The sequence below is a fragment of the Canis lupus genome, chromosome 1 (assembly GCF_003254725.2).
Source record: "Canis lupus dingo isolate Sandy chromosome 1, ASM325472v2, whole genome shotgun sequence".
NCBI lineage: Eukaryota > Metazoa > Chordata > Mammalia > Carnivora > Canidae > Canis > Canis lupus.
In genome coordinates this window covers 117281132-117306030 of record NC_064243.1, presented here as the reverse complement: position 1 = coordinate 117306030, position 24899 = coordinate 117281132, and the positions used below count along the sequence as shown (strand labels likewise).

General features: G+C 45.2%; 1 protein-coding gene and 2 long non-coding RNA genes across 4 annotated transcripts in view; 1 reads left to right on the top strand and 2 right to left on the bottom strand.

Annotated features, from left to right (window-relative positions):
- Positions 1-4084, bottom strand: part of LOC112643648 (uncharacterized) — a 47892-nt gene extending 43808 nt beyond the window's left edge. For both annotated transcript variants that reach the window (XR_003125851.3, XR_003125852.3), the window contains exons 1-2: positions 3889-4084; positions 3135-3242 (exon numbers count right to left, since the gene is read on the bottom strand). This is a non-coding gene — a long non-coding RNA (uncharacterized LOC112643648). The remainder of the gene's footprint in view (positions 1-3134; positions 3243-3888) is intronic.
- Positions 4085-4155: 71 nt separating this feature from the next.
- Positions 4156-24899, top strand: part of LOC112643646 (uncharacterized) — a 41625-nt gene continuing 20881 nt past the window's right edge. Inside the window, exon 1 of the long non-coding RNA XR_004808210.2 lies at positions 4156-4344. This is a non-coding gene — a long non-coding RNA (uncharacterized LOC112643646). The remainder of the gene's footprint in view (positions 4345-24899) is intronic.
- On the bottom strand, positions 13542-16771 carry LOC112643622 (keratinocyte differentiation associated protein). The gene is made up of 6 exons (XM_025421800.3): positions 16625-16771; positions 15020-15058; positions 14891-14932; positions 14675-14719; positions 13980-14027; positions 13542-13705 (listed from the first exon to the last, which is right to left on the bottom strand). Exons 1-6 carry the CDS (start codon positions 16709-16711, stop codon positions 13667-13669), a joined length of 300 nt encoding a protein of 99 aa, XP_025277585.1. The 5' UTR covers positions 16712-16771; the 3' UTR covers positions 13542-13666.

The window sequence follows — 24899 nt, the reverse complement described above, 5'->3', positions numbered from 1 at the left end:
CTGTGCATGCACACATCCGTGTGTATGTGGAATTCTGAAAGGCTCTGCAACAGTAAACAGTGGTTACTTAAAGAGTTAGGGGAAGAAGTAGGTCAACTTGCATCTGCTACTTAATGTAATTCTGCACCGTTTATATTTTTTCAATAGGCATGTATTATTTGGTGATAAAAATACAAAGACTTAAGTACTAATTCTGCTCCCCAAATACACATGGAGAAGAAAACTCAAATTAGTCTAGTATTTAGGCCCTGTTTACTGAGCAATTACTATGTCCTACACTGAGTAGGACACACACTCAAGACTTTACTGAATTCTCACAACTGTGTCTGGAGGGAGGGTATTATCATTCACTCCCTTTACAGAAAAGGAACTTGAGGCTCAGGGAGGTGAATTGACTGCACCGAGGTCACAAAACAATCAATGCAGGGACTCAACTCAGGTCTGGCTGGGCTGAAGAGCCCATGCTTTTACCTACTAAGTATGCTAGTCATGCAGGAATGATCACAATGATAATAATAACAGTTTAAGGGCTTATCATGGGCCAGACCCATGCTCTTCATGCATGATGTCATCAAATCTCAGTGGTGGGTACCCGAGTGGCACAGTTAGGCAGCTGATTCGGTTTCAGGTCAGGTCATGATCTCAGAGTTGTGAGATCAAGCCCCGAGTCAGGCTATGCACTTTGTGCAGAGTCTGTTTAGGATTCACTCTCCTTCTCCCTCTGCTCCTATCGCTCTGCTCTCTCTCTAAGATAAATAAATAAACCTTAAAAAAAAAAACTCCATGGCAATCCCAATTGTATACATGAGGAAACTGAGGCTCAACAGAGAGGAAGCCACTTATTTGCCCAGGGTCATCCAGCAGAACAGGACTGGAATCCAAATCACTGTACACATGTCCATCAAGAAAAGAGACGGAGCTAAAATAAAACAAAAGCACTTAGGGGTTCCTAGGTGGCTCAGTTAGGTAAGTGTCAACTCTTGATTTCAGCTCACATCGTGATCTCAGGGTTGTGATATGGAGCCCTGCATCGGGACTCTGCTTAGGACTCTCTCCCTCGCCCTCTGCCCCCCACTCCTTGTGGACACACACACGCTTGCATTCTCTCTCTCCCTCTCCCTCCCTCCCTCTCTCTCTCTCAAAAAACAAAAAACAAAACAAAACAAAACAAAAAAGCAAACCAGGGGCATCTGGGTGGCTCAGTCAATTGGGCATCTGCCTTTGGCTCAGGTCATAATCCTGGGGTCCTGGGATCAAGCCCCACATAGGGATCCCTACTCTGTGAGGGGGCCTGCTTCTCCCTCTCCCTGGCCCCTGCTCGTGCAGGCTCTCTCTTGCTATCTCTCTCTCTCATTCTCAAATAAATAAATAAAGACCTTTAAAAAAATGGGGGTGGGGGGATCCCTGGGTGGCGCAGTGGTTTGGCGCCTGCCTTTGGCCCAGGGCGCGATCCTGGAGACCCCAGATCGAATCCCACATCAGGCTCCCGGTGCATGGAGCCTGCTTCTCCCTCTGCCTATGTCTCTGCCTCTCTCTCTCTCTCTCTCTGTGACTATCATAAATAAATAAAAATTAAAAAAAATGGGGGTGGGGGTAGGGGTAGGGTGGGGTCAAACCAACCAACCAACCAACAAAAAAAAGCACTCATTTGTAATTCAAGAAGAATGGATTTGGGTACCAAACAAAATTGTGTCCTTCCCCAGGGAACACAAATCAAGGGTTTTTAAAGACAAAAGGAATGCTTATATATATTGCTTACAAAGAGTTTTGACTGGTGTTGGTGACAAAAAAAAACTAACCTTAACTGAACATAATTGGTGGCTAAGGCTATCATTAAGTGAAGCCTCTTGCTATCGCAGGTGTTCAGGCTGAGTCCTTGCAATATTTGCAGTTTGGCCCAGTTCAAAAGTTCATGGTTTTGGGACGCCTGGGTGGCTCAGCGGTTGAGCGTCTGCCTTTGGCTCAGGGTGTGATCCCAGTTCGGGGATCAAGTCCCACATCGGGCTCCCTGCATGGAGCCTACTTCTCCCTCTGCCTATGTCTCTGCCTCTCTCTCTCTCTCATGAATAAATAAATAAATAAAATCTTTTAAAAAAGAAAAAAAAAAGTTCATGATTTCACCAGTGGGAATGCACAAGGCCCATCTCCTTAATGGCTTCTCAGCTCCATTTTGAAACCTCTTGACATAAGTGACCCCGTGTCATTTCACCTTCCACAACATGACACTGGCATTCATCCAGTTGCTCAGGCCCAAAACTTAGTAGTTATCCTTGACTCCTTGCTCTCTTTCCTTTCCCTCCCCATGTCTAATCCACTGACACCAGCTGGTTTTAGGTTCCAAAGTACATGCTCACTTCTCACCATCCAGCTACTTCAGCCCAGTGGAAGCCACAGCCAACTCTCATCTGGGCCACTGTGAAGGCTCCCCACTGATCTCCATGCTTCCATTCTTTCCTCTTGGCTCCATCCCATGTACTCTCTATACTGTGGTTGATGTGGTCTTTTTCAAATCTCTTGCTAAATCGCCTCTCATGCAGCCTCTCTTGGGTCGTGGGAAAGAATTACGCCCTCCAGAGAATGGTATGAGTGACTGTTTTCTCAATTTTCCTAAGGATGATACTAGCCAATGCCATTTTCTCTCTATTACAATAGATGACCTAATTCATTGCATGTAATGGATGCCGCAGAGTGTCAGGGCTTGAGTCTCTGCAAGAACTGGGTGGAGAAGGCTGCAAAGATTTCCAGTCATGTTTCAAATACCAATGGCTAAAGCCTACTAGTCCCTTGTGACCTACAGGACACCACATTTCCACCTCTGCAGCCTCATTTCCTACTACCTTTTCCCTGAAAATAAGAGTTCTTTTCCATTTCTCAATTAGAAAAGCCTCATTCCTGATTCAGGGTTTTTGGAGAGTCTGTTTCCTCGGCCTGGAGCTCCAGTGCCAGGCCTTCCACAGCCAGCTCCTTCTGTTAGTCATTCAGGCCCCAGCTCAAACATTACCAGCTCAGAGAGGCCCTCCCTGATGCCTTAAAGAGACACTGCCGATCCCTGCTATTCCACTGCCCTTATTTGATTGCTTTCCCAGCATTTATTTATCATGATCTGAAAGTGCACTCTTTCTGTATTCACTTACCTATTGTAAGTGTCTCCCCAGTTAGAAATGAGTGCCACAGAGCTGTTCTGTCTTACTCACGGCTGCATCCTCGATAACCACGGGAAAGCTTTTTCACAGGGAAGCAATCTGCAAAATTGCATTTAGAGAATTTATCAGATGCTTATTATGTGCCAGTCACTGGCCTAGGAGCTTTGCAATGTGTCCTATCAACGCACACTGTCCAATGAAAATATAATGTCAGCTATTTTTAAGTTTCTAATAGCCACATTGAAAAAGAAAAGAAACAGATGAAATGAACATTATATTTCCTCTGACATATTCAAAGTATTATCATCTCAACATGTAACAGGCTTTAAGTGCCAGATTCTTTTTTCTTTTTTTAATTTTATTTCAATTCAATTTGGCAACATATAACACCCAGTGCTCATCTCATCAGGTGCCCTCCTTAATGCCTGTCACCCAGTCACCCCATCCCCCCACCCACCTCCCTTTCTGCAACCCTTTGTTTGTTTCCCAGAGTTAGGAGTCTCTCATGGTTTGTCTTCCTAATTTCTTCCCCACTGTTTTCCTCCTTTCCCTTATTTTAACAGGCTTTAAAAGAGAGAAAACACCTTTTTGCACTCTTCAATTCCTCCCCTCTACCTTCTAGGTCCTGGAGGAGCTCTGCGCTGCTCAAATTTTGGGAACTCGCGGGTTCCCACTTTAGGACAGAACGCCAGTGTCCCCCATCACACACACACACACACACACACCTGTGTCTCAGCTTTCCCACCTTTTCTGTAACTCTCGGTGTGCACACACCCTTCAGGACCTCTACGGGCGGGCAAAAAAGAGGGCAGCCAGCCCTCAAGCGAGGCCTGAAGATGCTTTCCTCTGCAGACACCGAACCAAAGTTGATGTGTTACCAGGCCACGGGAGAGCTGGGGGGGGCGAGTGGGAGGAGCGCGCAGCGGAAACAGGTAGGAAAGCCTGGGAGCTGAGACGCCAGAGCCAGGGAGCATGCGCAGGGTAGCTCCAACCGGAAGTGTGCCCGGAAACACGAGAAGCGCCAAGGGCAATGATTGGAGAGGCTGTGGCGTCCCTCCTGACGAGAAGCACAAGGGTGGGGACGGCTCACAAAGCTCGACGCCCAGGCCCTCGAGTACGGGGAGCGGACGAGGAGGGGGTGTTGGTGTCCCAAGCCGAGTTGAAACTGGAAGTTGACTTCTTCACCGTGGATATAAGAACTGTAAGTTTGGGCCTCAAGGGGACGGTTTATCTCTGAGCAGGGTCTTTGCGGGGTCACAGCTGGACCTCAGGGATTCTCTGAGATCAGGAGAGACTTCGAGGGTCTTCTTTGAAGTCTATTGGGAAATGAAGCAATGCCAACGCAAACTTTGGTGTATTTGTGGGGCGGGGGGTGGTTAAAAAGATTTTTACTTATTTATTTGAGATAAGGCACATGAGCAAGAGAGAGGTGAGGAGTGGGGTGAGGAGCAGAGGGAGAAGAAGACTCCCCACTAAGCAGGGAGCCAGATCCTGCATGTTCCCAGGACTGTGGGATCATGAGCCGAGCGGAAGGCAACTGCTTAACCAACTGAGCCACCCAGGCACCTGGCCAAAGCAAACTGTTCCTAGCCTTGTGTGGGGTTTTAGAGGTTTACATGGAATGAATTATACAAAAGTGTATCTAGGGCAAATATGATTGTGAAGACGATTTTAGTTATAAGAAACAGCGAGGTGGCCTGGGAATGAGACGTAGTTTTGAAGTAGCATCGCCTGCCTCTCTAAATATCTCATTTGGAGATAATATAAGGAATCAAAAGTTAGTCTTCCTGTCTCCTGCTTCTAGGAGTCCTGACCTAGACTAGTCCTGACCCTAGAAGGACCTAGTCGTTCTAGGGTCAGGACCCCAGATGTTCTGTGAGGAGTTAGTGAGGAGGGCTCTCCTGAGAATAAGCTGTACGGGGGGAATCTGTGGATAGTTGGAGCCCTAATGGATCTCTTCATCAGGTGGCCAGTGCTGGAGTGACATTGGCCCCTGATTCTACATTAGGAATGAGTGATGAGGAGGCCTGGGGGGGAGAGGCAGGAATGAGGTGTTTCATGGTGGGAGAGGGTCTCACATTCTCTCAGGAATGCAGGGCATCTGGGGGAGGAGGGGGAAGATTCTGGAATTTTAAGGTAGAGTTTCTTGCCTGTTGGAGAGGGAGTGAATCATAGGAAGGGAGGTTCTTGCTGTGGGAGATGTTTGAGCCATTACGGTAGGGCCGGGATTGTGTGGTACCTTGGAGAGGGGCCTCTCAGCAGGAACACGTGAAGGGAAGTTCTCGTTTGGCGGTCTCTGACAGAAGCTTGATTGTGCATGCCCAGATGTAGGCTTCGGCGTGGACAAGAGGGCCAGTCCTTCATTCAGTTCAGGAGTGTTTTCAAGTTACCTACTCTGTGCCCCACATTATGTGCTAGGCCTGTAGTGGGAAAGAAAAGAGTTCCCATGAACTTTATGGGACTGATCTCTTTCTAGGTCAACTCTATCTACTGGAAATGTAATGTGTGCCACATAAGTAACCTGAATTTTTCCAATAGCCAAATTTTGAAAAAGTAAGAAGATACAGGTGAAATTAATTTGAATTTATTTAACTTAATATATCTGAAATATTATTTCAGCGTGTAATACAAAAAATATTAGTGAGATATTTATATATTGTGTGTGTATGTGTGCAATATCTAAAATCCAGTGTTTGTGTTTTACACTTGTCCGTATCTCAGTTGTGGTTAGTCACATTTCAGATCCTCGGTAGCCACATGTGGCTTGTTGCTACTGCATTGGACAGCAACTCTAGAGTAACATAAAGATAACAAATTGTAGAAGATGTTTTTAGTAATGATAAATGTGCTGAGGAGGTAGCATAAGTGCTGTCAGCCACAGAATCCCCTCATGGCTGAAATGGCTTTGGGCAGGTTGAAATTGAGGTGTCTTTATTGTTGCCTTAAATATTTGATTATGAGATATTTTATACATACTCAAAAACATGACATGGGACACCTGAGTGGCTCAGCGGTTGAGTGCCTGCCTTTGGCTCAGGGCGTGATCCCAGATTCCCAGGTTCAAGTCCCATGTCGGGCTCCTTGCATAGAGCCTGCTTCTCCCTCTGCCTGTGTCTCTGCCTCTCTCTCTCCCTCTCCCTCTCTCTCTCTCTCTCTCCCTCTGTCTATTATGAATGAATGAATAAAATCTTTAAAAATAAATAAATAAATAAATAAATAAATAAATAAATAAATAAAAATAAAACTTGGCTCTGCCCTTGGGAAAGGCACTTCACTTTTCTGAGCTTACGTTTCTTCATCTGTTGGAAGGAAGCAAATGAATGCAGTGGTGAATATCAGTTCTTCGCGTATGCATCTGTCTGGGTCCTGATGTGACAGGAGATGTGTAGCATAATAAGAACACCTGCTGTTTGTTAATATAAAGTTGGGCTAATATTTATTGTTTCTTAATTGCTTTGAAGTACCAGTATTATTCCTACCTTACAAATGAGGAAACTGAGGCCTTGATCCCCGAAGGTCACGTAAGCTAATAAAGTGGTAGGATTAGGTTTTGAAACCAGGTCTGACTGATTTAAAAATAAACAAACAAAAAAAAACAAGAACAAAACCTTGTGATCTAACCATTAGACAATACTGCCTCAATGCCTTCAGCAACTGCTCATCATTCACAGCAGTGGTTTCCAAATCTTTTTTTAAGGAATGGAAGCATTTTGTCCAGCGAAATCTTATATGGAACCCCAGTACATAAAGCAAATGAAGTTAGAACTAGTGCAGTTAAAGTGGGGTAATAGTCTAGACGTGGGCGGGTTTAATCCTGACTCTGCCAGGTACTGGCTCTGTGTTGGCCTAAACAAATTACTTTATCTCTCTGAGATTCAGTTTCTTCATTGGTAAGATGGGGAAATGATGTCTGCCAACCCACCGGCATTGTTATGTGGATCAACTGAGATAATATACGCAAAGCTCTTGGCATACAGCCTAGCTCCTGATAACAGCCAAATAAGGGTGGCTTGTTGCAGTTGTAGCTGTGGCTATGACCACCTTCACTGACCAGAGGATGGAGTGGAAATCTCTCAGCCTTGCATTCGTGCCCTCCATCATCTGACCCAACCTACATTTCTAACACCTACAGGATAGCCAAACTGAATTACAATGTCCCAGGCCAGGATCCTGCACTACCAGTTCTGTGTGTATAGCTCTACCCACAAAGCACCATCCTTTGCCCTCTCCCTTGGTCCAAAAGTATGTAAGTGTGCTTTTTAAAAAATATTTTTTAAAACTTTTATTAGGGAAATTTTCAGAATATACAAAAGTTACAAAAGCTAGTATAATGAACCCTTCAATATCCATCACTTAGCTTTAGTAGTTACCACCTTATTTCCACTATATACCCCAACCTTCTCACTCCACTAGATTAGATCCTAGTCTGTCATTTCATCTGTAAATTCATCATTATGTATCTCTAAGGTAATGATTCTTTTTCAAAAACATAACCACCATACCATATCACATCTGAGAAAGATGAATAATTTCTCAGTGTCAATCTGTCAATGTTCAGTTTTGCTTTACCATCTCATAAATCTTTTTCTTTGTAGTTGATTTGTTCAAATCAAGATACTGACAAGATCTGTACATTGCATTTATATGATCTACTTCCTAAATTTGTTTTTATCTTTAAATTCCTTCCCCCCTTTCTCTTTTTTTCCTATGATGTTTTTGTTAAGGAAACAGACCTATTAGGCCTCCAGAAGGCCCGTGGTGTTGCTGATTTCTCCCTGGAGCCCTTTACCAGGTTCCTTTCTGCTCCCCCTGCAAACTGGTGGTTAGATCTAGCTTCCAAAGGTTTAATCAGATTTGGGGGGTGATTTTTGGCCAGAACATTCCACAGTGGTGATCCATCCCTTCTCTCCTATAAGATCTGCAGAGACTAGTCTCCTTATCCTGAGCCTTTTAGTGTCAGGTGGATCCATGAGTTCACAGGTTGTCAGCCTGACCCACCACTCTAAAGTTCCCTGTCGGCCTTTCACCGGGCAGTTTTAGCAATCATTGATGCCAACCTCAATCCAGTATTTTATTAAGTTTTGCAAAAATGGCAGTATTAGAATTCTGTTATTCTGTCTGCATTTATTAGCTGCAAATCCTTGTGTAAAGAAAACTTGTTGGTTTGCCCCAGGCGCATTTATACAAGAAAGAGAATGAACGCTTGAGCTATTCCCTGGATTTATCAGTTCTCAAAATAATGAATGGGTTCCCGGCAGCCTCTAAAGGTAACCAGAGAGTTTGTTGTTGATTTGTTTTTTAAGTTTTTGTTTAAATTCTAGTTAGCTAACATACAGTTTAATATTGGTCACAAGTGTACAATTTAGCGATTCAGCTCTTCCATGCCCGGTACTCCTCAAGACAAGAGCCCTCCTTAATCTCCATCAGGCTTCTGACTCCCCTCCTTTCTCACACCATCAATTTGTTGATGGTTTGTTTCTTGGCTTGCCTCTCTCTTTTCCCCCTAATGATCCTTTATTTTGTTTCTTAAACTCCATGTTGGACTGAAATCAGTCGAATCATTTTTCAGACCCATCATGAATGCCCCACTCAGAAGTTACTTCCCCTGCTGTTCTTACCCTGACTCAAAAGGAATTTCTCCCTTCTGCTGAATTTAAACACATATTTTCTAGTGGTATCCAGCACTTCCGGTGTACTTCCTTTATCATCAGCTGGATCATAAGCTGTTAGGAGGCATTTCTGCACAGCACTTAACGCCTCCGGCAGTGCTTCTCAAACTTCACTGTGCATTTGAACCCTGGGAGGGGGCATGTCTGGTTAAAATGTGTATTCTGATTCCTTAGCTCTGGGGTGGGCTGAGTGAATTTTTCCTGAACCCGGTGATGTTAATGCTGCTAGTTTAAGGACCACACTTTATTTTTTTTTAATTTTTATTTAAAATCAATTAATTAACATATAGTGTATTATTAGTTTGAGGTAGAATTTGGTGATTCATCAGTTGCATATAACACCCAGTGCTCATTACATCACGTACCTCCTTAACACCCATCACCCAGTTATCCTTTCCCCCATCCTCTCCCCTCCAGCAGCTCTGTTTGTTTTCTACAGTTAAGGGTCTTTTATGGTTTGTTTCCCTTTAATTTTGTCTTATTTTTCTTTGTCTTCTCTATGTTTATCTGTTTTGTTTCTTAAATTGCACATATTAGTGGAATCATATGATAATTATCTTTCTCTGACTGATTTATTTCACTTAGCATAATACCTCTAGTTCCATACACACACACACACATGCACACACACACACGACATCTTTATCCATTTATCTGTCAATGGACATCTGGGCTCTTCCATATTTTGGCTATTGTGAACAATGCTGCTATAAACATTGGGCTGCAGGTGCCCCTTCGAATCCTTTAGAAAAATACCTAGTAGTACAATGGCTGGATCGTAGGGTAGCTCTATTTTTAACTTTTTGAGGAACCTCCCTTCTGTTTCCAGAGTGGCTGTACCAGCTTGCATTCCCACCAACAGTGTAAGAGGGGTTCCCCTTTCTCTGCATCCTCACTACCATCTGTTGTTTCCTGAGTTGTTAGTTTTAGCCATCCTAACTGGTGTGAGGTGGTATCTCATTATGGTTTAGACCCCACCAATAAGGACCACACTTTAAGTAGCAAAGAGGTATGGTAAATGTATGGGAAATTGATTTCATTCATTCAATAAGAAGTGCACAGTCTGGGCCAGTTCATGGGCTGGGCCCTGTTACCATAAAAGGCAAAGGGTTGTTTGTGTGTTTGTTTTATTAGAGAATTTTAGTTTTTTAACATATTATTTTGAATATGTAAGAGTGCACAGAATTAAAAAAATTTTTCATAAAATCCAAAAGGACTCACAGTAAAAGTACATCAGCCTCCAGAGGTGAAAGCTGCTAATTCTTGAGTTTTAGTCTAGAGCTATCTCATGCATGTAAGAACATCTATTTGTACCATCTCTTTTTTTAACATACTGTTCACACTGCTCTGCTGCTTTTTCATTTTACTGTATCTGAGATTGTTCCATATCTCAACATATGTCTCTACATCCCATTTAATGGGTGGTGTACTATCTATCCAAGAGGCATTTGTGGTTTGTGTGAAGTATACAGTAAAGTGTGATTCCATCCTGACTTCTTCCTCATCCTACATATTCCACAGGGAATAGGTCTTGTCTTCCATTCTTTGAATCCTCTGAATTACCTGGCCCGTGTTGGTATATTTCTGTCCATTTCACTTGATCCAGAGTACATCCATCACTCGTTTACACAAACATATCAATGCTCTTTTTTTTCCCCATAAGATTCCAGTCTTCATGGACTTAAAAATTTTTGCTTTTCTCTGTAATTCCCTAAGCACTCACAAGTTACTCAAAGATATTCTCTTGTTTTAGTAGTAGCTTACTGTGAAATAGTACATACGGAAGTGTGTACAAAACGTATGTTGACAGAGTTCTGAACGTGCTACCCTAAATATGGTGCCTTGGTACACTGAATATTTCAAGCTGAAGAAAATTAAAAAAACAGATACAAGTAGGACTCTCTGACCTTCCCCGGAAGCAGATCCAGAGATATTCATGAGAGAAGTGTTCCCATAAGTCCCAAGGACACTGAGATGCAACAAAAACAGAGATAAGGAAGTAAATCTGGCCTCTGGCTCAAATGCTAGGGAGTATCTTCCTTCAACGGCTATCAAGTCATCATCGGGACTCAAAACAGTCATGTCATTCACTCAAGAGGGCACAAGAAATGTCAAGTCCATCAACTCCCTACTCAGGTTTTCTGAAAAAGGCCAGCCAAAAAAGCCCTCAATGGCAACCCTGTTGGGACCCCTCTCATTTTTTAGAGCTTTCTCTGTATCCTCACTTAATAAACTTCTATTGCTTTACTCACTGTCCTTTGTCCACAAGATTCATTCTTTGAGTCTGTGAGACGAGAACCAAGCTCTCCCGCATCATCACCAACCCCTTCCGGGTTCCCTTCCCCTATCACATGATGGTCTCTCCCACTAGAGGTAATCAAGGTCCTGAATTTTACATTAATCATTCTCTGGCTTTCTTTTTCTCAATAGTTTTGAAGCGTTAATGCATCAGAATCATCAAGAGGGCTTGTTAAAACAGATTACTGAGCCCCACCCTCAGTTTCTGATTTAATTCATATGGGATGGGGCCCAAGGATTTGTGCTCCTTATAAATTCCCATGTAATGCTGATGCTGCTGATTCCCGGCCTACACTCTGAGAACTCCTGCTTTATCTCAAAGATGCTCATGACTTGTGTGTGATGACTCGTGGCCTCCCCTAAAACCTATCCGCTCAATACATACATCTTGAGGACCTCCCCACTGCCTTCCTCTACTCTAGTTCCAATCACCCAAATTATGAACATTCAATCTTTGCTAAATATTTTAATTGATTGTAGCACATGAGCATGCTCCTTTCTTTTTCTTTTTTATTGATGATCCCATGTATAAGTTGCTTCTCATTTATGTGTGTGTCTGTTATTTTTAGTTAACCAGAAGGAAGGGGTATAAGCAACATTTATATATCTTATTTGTCTAGTCTGGAAGCAGGAGCCAAGTAAAGGGGTTCAGAACATGCCACCCCACTGCTTTTTGCATATTGATTATTTTAAGTTGAAGGCAATTCAGAAATAGCAGATGCAGGAAGGGCTCTCTGACCTTGCCCTTTCTACCTAAAAGCAAGTCATAAAAATTTTCCTTGAGAATGGTGCCCTCCCTGTACCAGGAAGAGAAGACATTCTTATCAGCAGAGCCTGGGAGTCAAGTCCAGCCTGTACAAACAAACGTACTAGAATAACCCCTACCTGCCATTAGTTTCACCCATATATTTCCTAATCACTGTCCCACAACTTCTTGTCCCCAGTCTTGTCTTGCCCCCTTTGTCTTATCACATCCCCACAATCTGTCATCTGTTGCATACAAAAGACATATAAGCTTTTTATACATTTTACACCTTTTTATACCTTTTTAATGGCTCCTTTGAGTCTTCTTTCCCTCTGAAGACTCCTGTATACGTGTAAAAATATATTAAATAGGGACTCTTGGGTGGCTCAGTCGGTTAAGTGTCTGCCTTCAGCCCAGGTCATGATCCCAGGGTCCTGGGATTGAGCCCCATGTGGGGCTCAGTGAGGGGTCTTCTTCTTCCTCTCTCTGCCCCTCCCCCACCATTTTCTTGCACTCTCTCAAATAAATAAGAAAAATATCTATATATGCATATATATAATAACTTTTTATGCTTTTCTCCTGTTAACCTGTCTTATATCAGTTTAATTCTTAGGCCAGCCACAGAATTTCAGAGAGTAGAAGGAAGTTTTTGCTTCCCTACACAAGTTTAATTTCCCTTTGTAGTCCACTTCCTCAAGTAAGCTATAGACCAGAGTTTGCAAACTCAGTCACTGATACAAGTCAAAAGGCACTGTAAATAAGTGACACTTGCCAAGGGGAATTTTACAGATCTCGAGACCACATCCTGTAAAGAAGGCTTGGATTTAAGCCAGTCGCAAGTACATTGCTCTCCGATTTTCCCAATTTTCGAGAAACCGAAAATAATCCCCACTAAGTCAACATTTTAAGTACCCAGAGCAGACGCAGAGATTCTATGCGGGATACACGTGCAGAACTGAGATGGAACCCATTCCATGTTTCAAGACCTTTGCAGTAAATGAATGGATGGATGGATTGGTGAGGGAGTCCATAATGAATCTGGGTCATTGGGGCAGCTCTCTGGGGGCATCGAAAGGGGGCATAGAAGGAACATTTCGTGAGTACCTACTGTATGCCCAGCCCTGTGCAAGGGGCTTTACCTACCTTATCTCTTTTGACTTGCATAACAACACCACAGGGTAGTTATTATCATTCTTGTTTATTTCCATGCTCGGTTCACAGATAAACAAATGGAGGCTTAGAATGGCCCAGGATCACATCACGAGTCTTCTTTATTTACAAGCTACCTAATTCTTAAAAAGGGATTTTAGATGAGCTCATATGATTTCAGCTGGCTTCTGAGCCTTAGATTCCAGGTAGCTCTCTTATACCACATTGACCCCACCAAGGTAATCAGGTTCTCAAAAGGCAGGTGGAGGGGAAGTACCAGTAATTGCTGGTTTGATTCCTTGAAGATCTTAGCAAACAACTCACAGCTTCATGCTCTTCAAGTACGTCAGCCAGTACTGAGGAACTAAGACACACAGCATCTCTTGCCATCTTGGTAAGCCCTCCCTACTTCCTCCTATGTCATTGCTACTACCTTCTCAGAATTCAAGATTTCTGCCTACCAGCCTTGGAGCTTACTTCATCCTCATTCCCTTCTAGAGCCCAGTGGGATAAGGACAGACACAGATACAGGAACTGTTAGGTTGGAAAACATTTTATTGGTGTTACTGAGCCCAGAGAGAGTAATTGTAAGCTGGTGATCAGATCCCACACCAGCCCCTCTTCCAGTGGGTGTCAGCAGTGCTCTGTCTTGAAGGGAACGGTCACTGGGCATCAGGAGTTGCACTTCTCAAACCCTTCAGCTGGAGGGAGAGAGGGTGTGATCAGATTGGGGGACCCTTGAGGGCAGGGAGCTGGAGTCCCCTGTGAGGAAGCCCAGGACAGCGTGAGGCAGTGATAGAAAGGAGTCTCTGCCTTGATCTGAGTTCTCATTCTCTAAATACAGTAGCTGAGACTTCCCTTAGTTTTAGTGAGAGGAAGGTTTGTCTTCTGTTACCCGTCCTCACCTTCCTCCCAGATCGTCTACTTCTTCCCTCACCCCCGACTTCTATCCTTCTACTGCCCACCGCCTCTTACCTTAGGAAAGGCATCCCAGTTGAGGAAAGGAAGTTTCCTTTTGATAGACTAAAAGAGAAAGAAAGAGCGAGAGTGATGTGTTACAGGTCAGGTGGGCATGGATCAGTAAACACTCAGTGAATGAGCTCTCCATAGTGGGGATGGTGTTATCACTTCTAATTACAGAAAGAACTAGTATTTCCTGAGCCCCCAATCTGTATCTGCCTTATACTAGCTGCTCTGTAGGCATGCTCTCATTGGTCTGCACAGCTACCTTTTGAGGTAGGTACTAGCAAGCCCGCATCAGAGACGAGGAAGCTGAGACTGAGAGACATTTGTGCGAGGACACGTAGCAAGAATGTGCAGTCGTGTGACACAGGCTCTAATGCCCACGCTGTCGCTGACTTTTCCTTCTACTTGTAAGCCACCCAACTTAGGGCCTCGGTTTCTTCATAGATGATAAAGAAATTCAAACAAACACCTGTCTGATTAAGTTCTGCCTATTTTGGAATTGACTCTGGCTCTGCTCCCCCACTGCCACATTGGGAAAATAGGTGTGGCCATGTCAGCCTCCTGAAGAAACTTCTGTCCAGCAAGGTGATGACTTCCTCTGAGAACTCAGGAAAGAACCCAAAGGGCTAGAACTAGAATGTGTTGGCCCTACCCTGGAAAGACTGCAGATAGTCAAGGAGAGGAAGGAGGGCCCATGCACTTACCTCAAAGAGGGCATGCCAGTTCAGGAATTCATCCGGCTTAAAAGCCTGTGGAGACAGAGAGACCAGAAGAAGGTCAGTTCCAGAGGAGGACAGAGCTCAGCCCCCAGCCCCCTGGAAAAGATAAGGGGTTCATGGCAGCTCTGCAAGCTGTCTACTACGGCACTGGTCTTTACGGTGTGGATGTTTGCGGGGGCAACACTAGAGAATGGTACTTACAGAGCGCAACTTGTCGATGTTCAGGAATTGAGCGTTAAAGGCCTAAGCAAAGAGACGGGGTGTTAAGAGAGTGGCTTAGGGGCACAGGACAGGGCACAGACTCAGGCTAGAATGTGGGAGGGAGTTTACCTCAGGGCCTGCTGCATAATTACCAATGGTCGTTTCTTCCTGGAAAATGAAGGGGAGAAAGCCAAATGATCACATAATGGCAAGTCCTTGTCCCAAAACCCTCTCTGCCAGGCCTGCCTTCCTCCACAGGCCAGGCCCCCATGGGGCCAGTCCACCATGTGGCCTCAGATAACATGCTCTATTCCAGTAAGACAGATGGTTGACAGATGTGCAAGGCAAAGAGGAAGGAACAGAGTGGTGTGCGTGAGACAGAAGCTAAAAGGCCAGGCCTGCATCCGCGGTAGGCAGCAGGTGCAAGGGGTGGAGAAGAGAGGACTCCTCCCAAGAACATTGAGCCAGTGTTGCCATGCAGTTGACTTGGGATGTTTTTGAGACTCCTACGCTTAGCCCATAGAGCTGGGTGGGGGAGATTAGCACGCAGGTAGAAGCCACGCTGCTGAGGTGCCCTGCCTGCCTTTAATTGATTGAGATTGGTTTGCTTTGTGACTTTATTGCGACCAAAGTCAGAGTCACCATTTTCCCTCCCCCACGTAGTAGCGCCCTCGGACTTCAGTGCACCCCATCTTGTCACTCTCCCTGCTTGGCTTCATTGTCCCTTAGCTCTTCCTTTCCACTACAGAGGTCATAAATGGTTATCCTATAGGCTAGACCCAAATGTTTAGCTCTCATAGCAGTTTGGCTTGTTTTTTAATTTGAATAATACATTTCTAATTAAAATACATAAATCAGATTTCTTCTGGCTTCTCCTGAAAATTTAAAACCTCTGATCACACCAGTATGTTTTCCTGCTTAGTAGCAGTCAGATGGTATACAGACTGGGCGCCTGGGTGGCTCAGTCGGTTGAGCAGCTGACTTTAGGTCAGGTCATGATCCCGGAGTCCTGGGATTGAGTCCCGCATTGGGCTCCCTGCTTAGCGGGGGTCCTGCTTCTCCCTTTCCCTGGTCGCTGCTCGTGCGCTCTCTCACTCTCTCTCAAATAAATAAATAAAATATTTTATAAAAAGGTGATATACAGGGACCCTTTTAGATTGGGCAAGTCCGCTCCATCTTCCCTGGGGCCCCACCAGCCCGCCTGCTCACTGACTTCACTTGCTTGGACCCCAAGCAATTGTGTATGTGATCCCATCTTAGACTTTTCAATCCAGCACGGACACTCTTCCCCAACCTTGGGAGAGAGAGGGCCCTCCAGCTTCCTCCTGGCTGGAGACTGCCTCCTAAGGATCCGTGCTATGGCTAGGCTTCAGAGACAGCAGGGAGCTTGCAGTCACCTGGAAGCCATTCCCTGGGAGTAGATGAAACACAGGTGAGGCTGAGCCCAGATGACCGACCTCAGCCCCTGAATCCTCCCAGGATTCAGATGTCTAGCTTCCACCTACACTCTCAACCATCCCTTCCAGAAATAAAGCATCTCCATCTACATGTCTTCCTGGGAGTGCTTTGTCTCCTTCCTTCTTTCTTCCCTTCCTCAAAGCCCCTACTTTTCATTCAGCCTTTGATAATCTCCAAAAACAGGAGCCACACACCCAGTAATGCATAGAAGGTAAAGGAATGAAGGACTAAGTGAGGTAATGGATAAAAGAAAGAGAATCCAGGTGATGTGCTCACCTCAGAACTCCCCAGGGAAGCCCCCTGAGCAGAGTGGAGCGCCAGAAGAGAGAGAAGAACCACAGCAGGAAGAACTGGGATCTTCATGGTGTCAAGTTTGGGGTGCTCTGAGGCGGGGCCTCACCGCTTGCCCTTTATATTCCCAGGGAGGTGGATGTGAGCAGAAATGGGGTCCCCACCCCACTGACTCACCCCCAGATCCCATCGCCCACCCCCGGGGCTCTGGGAAGGGGAGGTGTAGACTGTTCCCCACTTACCTTGGATTTCTCAATTCACATTCTGCCCCAGGCACTAGGAAGGTGAGATGGCAATGGGGTGCTTCATGCCAATGGAGCTGGGATGGAGACAGGTTGAACCTGTCCCTCCAAAGGACTGGCAGTGGCACCCAAGCAACCTCTCCTTTTGTCTTTATCTCTTTCCCTTATATCCTTCATTCTGCTCTCATAATTCTGGCTTTTCCCCACCCTTCCCAATTCTGTATAAACTCCTAGACTTCCATGCTCTGGCCTCAACATGTCTTTCTGACTTGTTCTTTTTTTACTCCTTTGCATGTGACCCTACATTCTGGCCAAACTGGACTCCCTACCAAATATACCGTTCTTGGTCCTGCAAGCATCTTCCCTTGCTCTTGCTTATTCCTAAAATGCCCTTCTTGTCATCTCTAGTTCTCAGAACCCAACATCCATGTTGGATGAAGCTCCTTGATTTTTCCCATCATCCTTCACCCTCATTCCCCATACCCTTCCCTTCTTGGGGAATTGCCATAGCAATTCATTTATATCTCTGGCATTGTACCTGGGGTAACTCATGCTTTCTTCTTATTTTTCTCTTAGAATATGAAGTTCCTTGAAGCTGAGAACCAACTCTTAATCACCTTTATATGCCCCTACACCATGCATTACACAGATTACAGGAAGAGCCAGCATTTGTTAGATGGGATAAATTAGGGTTCGAGCATCCTTCCACCAAGTTGTACACTTTCCTTCTTTGGGGCTGGACCCCTCCCATTATCCAGCTGCCCATCTTTTACTCTTGGGTCTTCAGAGAGATGACTATCTTGAACTAAGAAGACAAGGACTAGAGAACACGCAGGGGAGAAAACAACAGATACACACACACACACACACACACACACACACACAGGTCTTAAAGACGACCCTTTAGGGACGCCTGGGTGGCTCAGTGGTTGAGCATTTGCTTTGGGCTCAGGTCGTGATCCTGCAGTCCCGGGATCGAGTCCCATGTCGGGCTTCCTGCATGGAGTCTGCTTCTCTCTCTGCCTGTGTCTCTGCCTCTCTCTGCCTCTCATGAATTAAAAAAAAAAAAAAAAAAAAAAAAGATGGCCCTTTGGAGATAGGATCTAGGTCCTGAACTTTGAGTGCCTTGTCCATTTCATCGAGCTTCTCCCGCCCCCTGTCCCATACCCCAACTTGCGAGTTGTATCACCACAAAGTGACAAAATCTCCTAATCAAGCCACCTTCTCTACGAGGTTCAGGTGGACCAGCCGGTTCCTGGTGTCATAGGGAGGTGCCAGAACATAGGCTGCTGCTGCCAGGACAAAGCAAGACCTTATTTGAGAGCAGGCCTCTTTGCCCCAACCTGATGCAATGCACACAGATGGCAGGCCTGGGGTGGAAGAGCTAGATGGCACTCATGAACAATCTTTAGGAACCCCAGGAGTTGGGGCTTCAATTCCCATCATGCCCCCCCACCTTGGCCCCTCTATAGGCTCAGGAAATCTCTGCTTTTATAACAGCATCTCCTCCTTTGTAGAGGTACCTGAGGAGACAGGACTTGAAGAACACTCACTAAGTGCAGATGGCCAGGTGGCAGTGACTATCATGCATGGTCAGGCTGCTGGAGGAGACGAGTGAGAAGATGCTTGAGGTGGGTGGAGTGCCTCTCAAAAGGTTTTCTGGAGGACACAAGTTTTTAATGTGTAATGGATTCTTATTAATTAGTTAACAGTGACTGAAGGAGCTCATTAACCACCATTCAGCTAATATAGGGTCAATAGGGTCAACTCTGGGAGCAGAGAGAATGAAGAATGGACAAAAGAGAACTGATATTGTATAGTCAACTCCCATTAGGCATGCTCATGGAGGAGCACCTTGGCATGGGTGATCCAAAGCAACAGATGAGCCAAACACCACCATCTGTTTAGCTGTAGAGTTCTTTTGTAACACATTGACTTCCCAGTGTTTTCCTCTCCACCTAATTAATGCTAATGCTTCTAATAATGTTAGCCAATGTATTGATGGCTTATTATGTGACAGGCCTTGTGCTGAGTGCTCTAAATGAATGATCTCATTGAAATAGCACAGTGATTCTGTGAGGTAGGTACTATAATTATCCACATTCTACAGGTAGGGGAACCACGGCACGTAGAGGTTAAGTAACTCACCCAAGGTCAGTCACAGCCAGTGTGTGGCAAGGCTGGCATGAGTACCCCAGGATTCCAGGGCCTGCACCTAGATTTGCTCCTATGCTGTGCTGTGCTGTGGAGTTGTGTCCCATAAAGGACCTCACCAGCCCACAACACCTTGCATGAATTGGACTCATGCCCTGAGAGTAGGGGGGCAGGCTGCATTTAGCCCCCGTTAGTCCCCTCGCCTCGTGTCCCTTCGAGGCATGCAGCCTACGCAGCCGTAGATGGCAGCTCCCAAGCATACGTGCATTACTTTCAGCGAGTTAACCTGTACACTCTTGGTAAAATGAACACAGAAAATTAAGAGAGTAATGGCCCTCAATGAGCGTATGCCCCAGAATGAACCTGCGATTGCCTCGGACTCCAGGTACCTCTTGGGGTAGGTGTAAAATGCCTCTGAACACAGTGTGCACAACCAAAGAAATCCATTCCCTTGCTGGAGAAGAAAACTGTCTATGCTGGACAGCTTTGTTTCCTTTTGGTACCTTCCTGATGGATCTTCAAGGGCAGTTTTGGCTTTACATGATTTGTGCTGTAAGTGCCATCTTTAGAATGTAGTGTCCCTGTCCTGCCTCAGTGGGTTTGTGTTTCCTGGGTGCTCAGTGTCCCATGGTTGGGCAAGTGGGGGAAGAAAGGGGTAAGGAATTCTCACAGTCCCAGCAATTTGGGTGGTGGGTGGCTAAGAATCGCTGGATTTCAGCATTGCTTTGGATGCATCACATAGGGTTAATGGTGTCAGGCAGAGCCACACTGCCTGGCTCTGCATCAGTCCATCTCCAAGTCCAGTTGCTCTTCTAGTTTCCTCTCCGAGAATACCAGTAAACCCCTGTTTTCCCACAGGCCTGCCCCCACCCCACCCCATATCTGCCAGAACTTGAGTGTAGGTAGGAGGCAAAGCCCAGCCCTGATTGCTACATTACAGACACACCTAGGGGCTGGGATCCAGCCTCCTGGCTTCAGAAAGGAAATGTGGGATCTGAAGGGATGCACACTGGGGCCATGGGATATTGGTGAATACCTAGGTGAAAAGCCTAAAATCTTTGAAGAGAAAGGGAGCTGGGGTGTGGAGTACTGGGAGGCAGAATTTGGGACATCCATGTCCCTTCCTTTCCTGTGCCTCTGCCAATATTACTATCACACCCAAGAAAGCAGCCACGTTGTCCAGCAGGTCTGGTTTCTTCCTTTGCCACCCACCTTTTATTCCTGTGTAGCTTTTGCTCATTAAACTTCTCCCAGGAAGACTTCCTGGATCAATCCCACTTAATTCTGATTCCTCTTCCCATTCTCTGTTCACAAACACTGGGCAGCCACTTTGGCTCTTGGCACTTGGAATTCAAGATGGATCAGGTACCTGTCCTGTGGAGCCTATGTTCTGGCAGAGAAGACATATCATAATCTAATTTAAAAATTAGGAAACAAGATAACTTCAGAGAATGACAAGTTCTGGGGAGAAAATAAAACAGTGGCGATATGATTGCAATCAGGTCAGTATCCTTGGTTCAACTGGCTTGAGGGTGGATATTTTAACGTAGACCTAAAGCAGTTAAAGCTCCAGTCTTCTGAAGACGTTGAGTTGCAGGGACAGGTGGCAGCAGTGTTCCTTGAAAGCTTCTCCCAGCAGTTCTGGGTTGACAGGGGAGAGGAAGGCCAGAACCCAATCATCCCCAAGCCATGGTGAGCAGTTGGGATTTGTGGAGGATTCTGAGCATGGATCCTTCCTGGATGTCATGGAAGAATGGATTTTAGGGAAAAATGAAAGTCAGAGGCTGCTTCAGAGCCCCAGGAAGGAGAAAGGGACATCCTACCCTTTTATTAGAGGGTCCTTTGCACCAGAGGGCCTTTGCCTGCTTCAGATGACACTTTGAACTTTAAAGGGCTGCTTTGAGCCTTTTGGACCAGAAAAACCCTGAGAGTCTAGAACCATGTTGACCACCTCAGCTTCTCCCTCCATCCCTCAGGGACTGGCTCCAGGAGACTTGAGTCTAGCTCTTTCTGATTCATCACCCACACTCCAGGAAGCTAGCTGTCAGTCAGCCAAAGAATTGAGCATCTTGCCCTGGGAGAGCTGGGTTCTCCTCCCTGTGGCTCCCAGGAGGTACTGCAAGGTGCCCTCCCTACACAGTTGAAATCCAATATGAGGACAGACACACCGTGGAGATATTGCAGATTGGGTTCCAGACCACCACAATAAAGCAAATATTGCAATAAAATAAATTAGATGAATTTATTTATTTTTAATATTTTTAAGGAATTATTCATTTGAGAGAGAGAGAGCAAGAGCAAGAGCACCTGCTTATGCATAAGGGAGGGGCTGAGGGAGAGGGAGAAAGAACCCTCAAGCAAGCTCCCCGCTCAGTGCAGAGACTAATGTGGGGCTCAGTCTCACAACTGACTGGAGCCCAATGCAGGACTTGATACCAGGACCCCGAGATCATGATCTGAGCCAAAATCAAGAGTCAGACACTCAACTGAGCCACCCAGGCACCCCTTTATTGATTGAGTGAGTGAGTGTACGTGTGTGTGTGCATGAGCCCAGGGGTGAGGGGCAGAGGAAGAGGGAAAGCAAGAACCTCAAGCAGGCCCCACACTCAGCACAGAGACAAATGTGGGGCTCAATCTCAGGTACAACCTGAGTACCTGACCTGAGCCAAAATTAAGAGTCAGATCCTCAATCAACTGAGCCACCCAGGCACCCCATTGAGTCAAATGAATTTTGTGGTTTCCCAATGCACCTAAAAATTATGTTTACACTATTCTGTAGTCTAGTAAGTGTGTAATAGCATTATGCCTTAAAAAAAACAAAATACTTAGTTTAAGGGATCCCTGGGTGGCGCAGCGGTTTGGCGCCTGCCTTTGGTCCAGGGCGCGATCCTGGAGACCCGGGATCGAATCCCACGTCGGGCTCCCGGTGCATGGAGCCTGCTTCTCCCTCTGCCTGTGTCTCTGCCTCTCTCTCTCTGTGTGTGTGTGTGTGTGTGTGTGTGACTATCATAAAAAAATATATATATATATTTTATTGCTGGGATCCCTGGGTGGTTCAGCAGTTGAGCATCTGCCCTCAGCTCGGGGCGTGATCCTGGAGTCCCAGGATCGAGTCCAACATCAGGCTCCCTGCATGGAGCCTGCTTCTCCCTTTGCCTGTGTCTCTGCCTCTCTCTCTCTCTCTGTGTCTCTCATGAATAAATAAATAAAACCTTAAAAAATAAATTAAGTTATAAAAAAGAAAAACTTTATTGCTAAAGAATGCTAACCATCAAGTGAGTGTTTTTGCTGCTGGAGGGTCTCACCTTGATGTCAGTGGCTGCTGACTGATCAGGGTGATGGTTGCTGAAAGCTGGGGTGACTGTGGCAGTTTCTTAAGACAAAATGAAGTTTGTTGCATCAATTGACTTCCTTTCTGAACAATTTCTCTCTAGCATGTGATGCTATTGGATAGCATTTTACCCACAGTAGAACTCCCTTCAGAATTGGAGTCAGGCCTCTCAAATTCTCCTGCTTTATCAACTAAAATATGACAAATTCTAAATCTTTTGTTGTCATTTCAACAATCTTCACAGCATCTTCACCAGGAGTAGATTCTATCTCAAGAAACCATTTTCTTGGGATGTCTGGGTGACTCAGTGGTTGAGCGTCTGCCTTCGGCTCAGGGCGTGACCCCAGAGTCCCAGGATCGAGTCCCACATCAGGCTTCCTTGCTTGGAGCCTGCTTCTCCCTCTGCCTATGTCTCTGCCTCTCTCTTTCATGAACAAATAAATAAAATCTTTAAAAAAAAAAGAAAGAAACCACTTCCACTTTCTTTGCTCATTCATAAGAAGCAGCTCCTCATCTCTTCAGTTTGATCATGAAACAATTCAGCATGCAGCAATTCAGTCCCACGCTCAGGCTCTACCTCTAATTGTAGTCCTCTTGTTGTTGCCACCACATCTGCAGTGACTTCCTCCACTGAAGTCCTGAGCCCCTCAAAGTCATCGACAAGGGTTTGGAATCAGCTTCTTCCAAACCCCTGTACTCCTTGATATTTTGACATCTTCTGATGAATCACAGACATTCTTAATGGCATCTAGAACAGTGAATCTCTTCCAAGAGGTTTTCAGTTTATTTTGCCTGGGCCCATCAGAGGAACCACTATCTATGGCAGCTATTGCCTTATAAAATATATTTCTTAAATAATAAGCTTTGAAAATTACAATGACTCCTTGATCCATGAGTTGCAGAATTGAATGGTACCAGTGGGCATGAAAACATGAATCTCAGGACGCCTGGGGGGCTCAGTGGTTGAGCATCTGCCTTTGGCTCAGGGCATGATCCCAGGGTCCTGGGATCAAGTCCCGCATAAGTCCTGCCTGGAGCCTGCTTCTCCCTCTGCCTCTGTCTCTCTGTATCTCTTATGAATAAATAAAATCTTTAAAAAAAAACAAACACATGAATCTCATCCATCTCCATCAGAGCTCTTGGGTGACAGGTACATTGTGAACAGTATTTTGAAAGGAATCTCTCTCTCTCTCTCTCTTTTTCCTGAGCAGTAGATCTCAGCCTGGGATTTGAAGTTGTGAAGTCAGGCATTGACTTATCACTATCTATGAAAGTCCTAGATGGTGTCTCCTTCCAATAGAGAAGGAAAATCTATATTTTAAAATCTATTTGAAAATCTAATGCTTAAGTGTAGCTGCCTTCATGAATTATCTTAGCTAGATCGTCTGGGTAACTTGCTGCTGCTTCTACATTCGCACTTGCTGCTTCAGCTTGCACTTTTCTGTGGTGGAGATGGCTTCTTTTCTTAGACCTCATGAACCCATCTCTGCTAGCTTCCAGCTTTTCTTCTGCAGCTTCCTCACCTCTCTCAGCCTTCACAGAATTGAAGAGCCAGGGCCTTGCTCTGGATCAGGCTTTGGCTTAAGGAAATGTTGTAGCTGCTTTGAACAGAAATTTTCTCCATATCAGCAACAAGACTGCTCTCTGATTGATCATGTGCTTACTAAAGTATCACTTTTCATTTCTATCAAGTACTTTTTCTTTGCATTCACAAATGGCTAACTAGAGCAAGAGGCCTAGGTTTTAGTCCATTTCAGCTTTTAACATGCCTTCCTTACTAAGCTTGGTCATTTCTGACTTTTGATTTTTTTTTAAGATTTTCATCTATTTATTTGAGAGAGAGAGAGAGAGAGAGAGAGAGAGAGAGAGAGCGCGCAAGAGAGGGCACAAACAGGGGGCAGAGGGAGAGGGACAAGCAGACTCCCTGCTGAGCAGGGAGTCCAACATGGGACTCGATCCCAGGACCCCAAGATCATGACCTGAGCTGAAGGCAGTTGATTAACCAACTAAGCCACCCAGGCACCCCTAGCTTTTGATTTAAAGTGAGAGACATGTAACTCTTCCTTTCACTTGAATACTTAGAGGCCAGTGTAGGGTTATTAATTGGCCTAATTTCTTTTCTTCCTTTTTTTTTTTAAGATTTATCTATTTATTCCAGAGTGAGGGGAGGAGCAGAGGGAGAGAGAATCCTAAGCAGACTCTCTACTGAGCTTAGAGGCTAACATGGGGCTCAATCCCACAACTCCAAGATTAGGACCCAAGCCAAAACCAGGAGTAGGATGCTTAACTGGCTATGCCACACAGGCACCCCAATTGGCCTAATTTCAATATTGTTGTCTTAGGGAATAGAAAGACCCAAGGAGAGGAGTCAGACAGGAGAACAGCCAGTCAGTAGAGTAGTCAGCACACACCTACTTTTAGGATTTATGAATTAAGTTTGCTGTCTTATATAGGTGCGGTTTGTGGTGCCCCACAATAATTAATAATAGTAACATCAAACGTCAGTGATCGCAGATCACCATAACAAATATAA

Coding starts and splice junctions, on each gene's coding strand:
- LOC112643622 (XM_025421800.3), bottom strand. CDS start 16,711: ATGAAGATCCCAGTTCTTCCTGCTGTGGTTCTTCTCTCTCTTCTGGCG. Junction 14,933..15,019: donor ATTATGCAGCAGGCCCTGAG/GTAAACTCCCTC, acceptor CTCTTTGCTTAG/GCCTTTAACGCTCAATTCCT. Junction 14,028..14,674: donor ACTGGCATGCCCTCTTTGAG/GTAAGTGCATGG, acceptor TTTCTCTTTTAG/TCTATCAAAAGGAAACTTCC.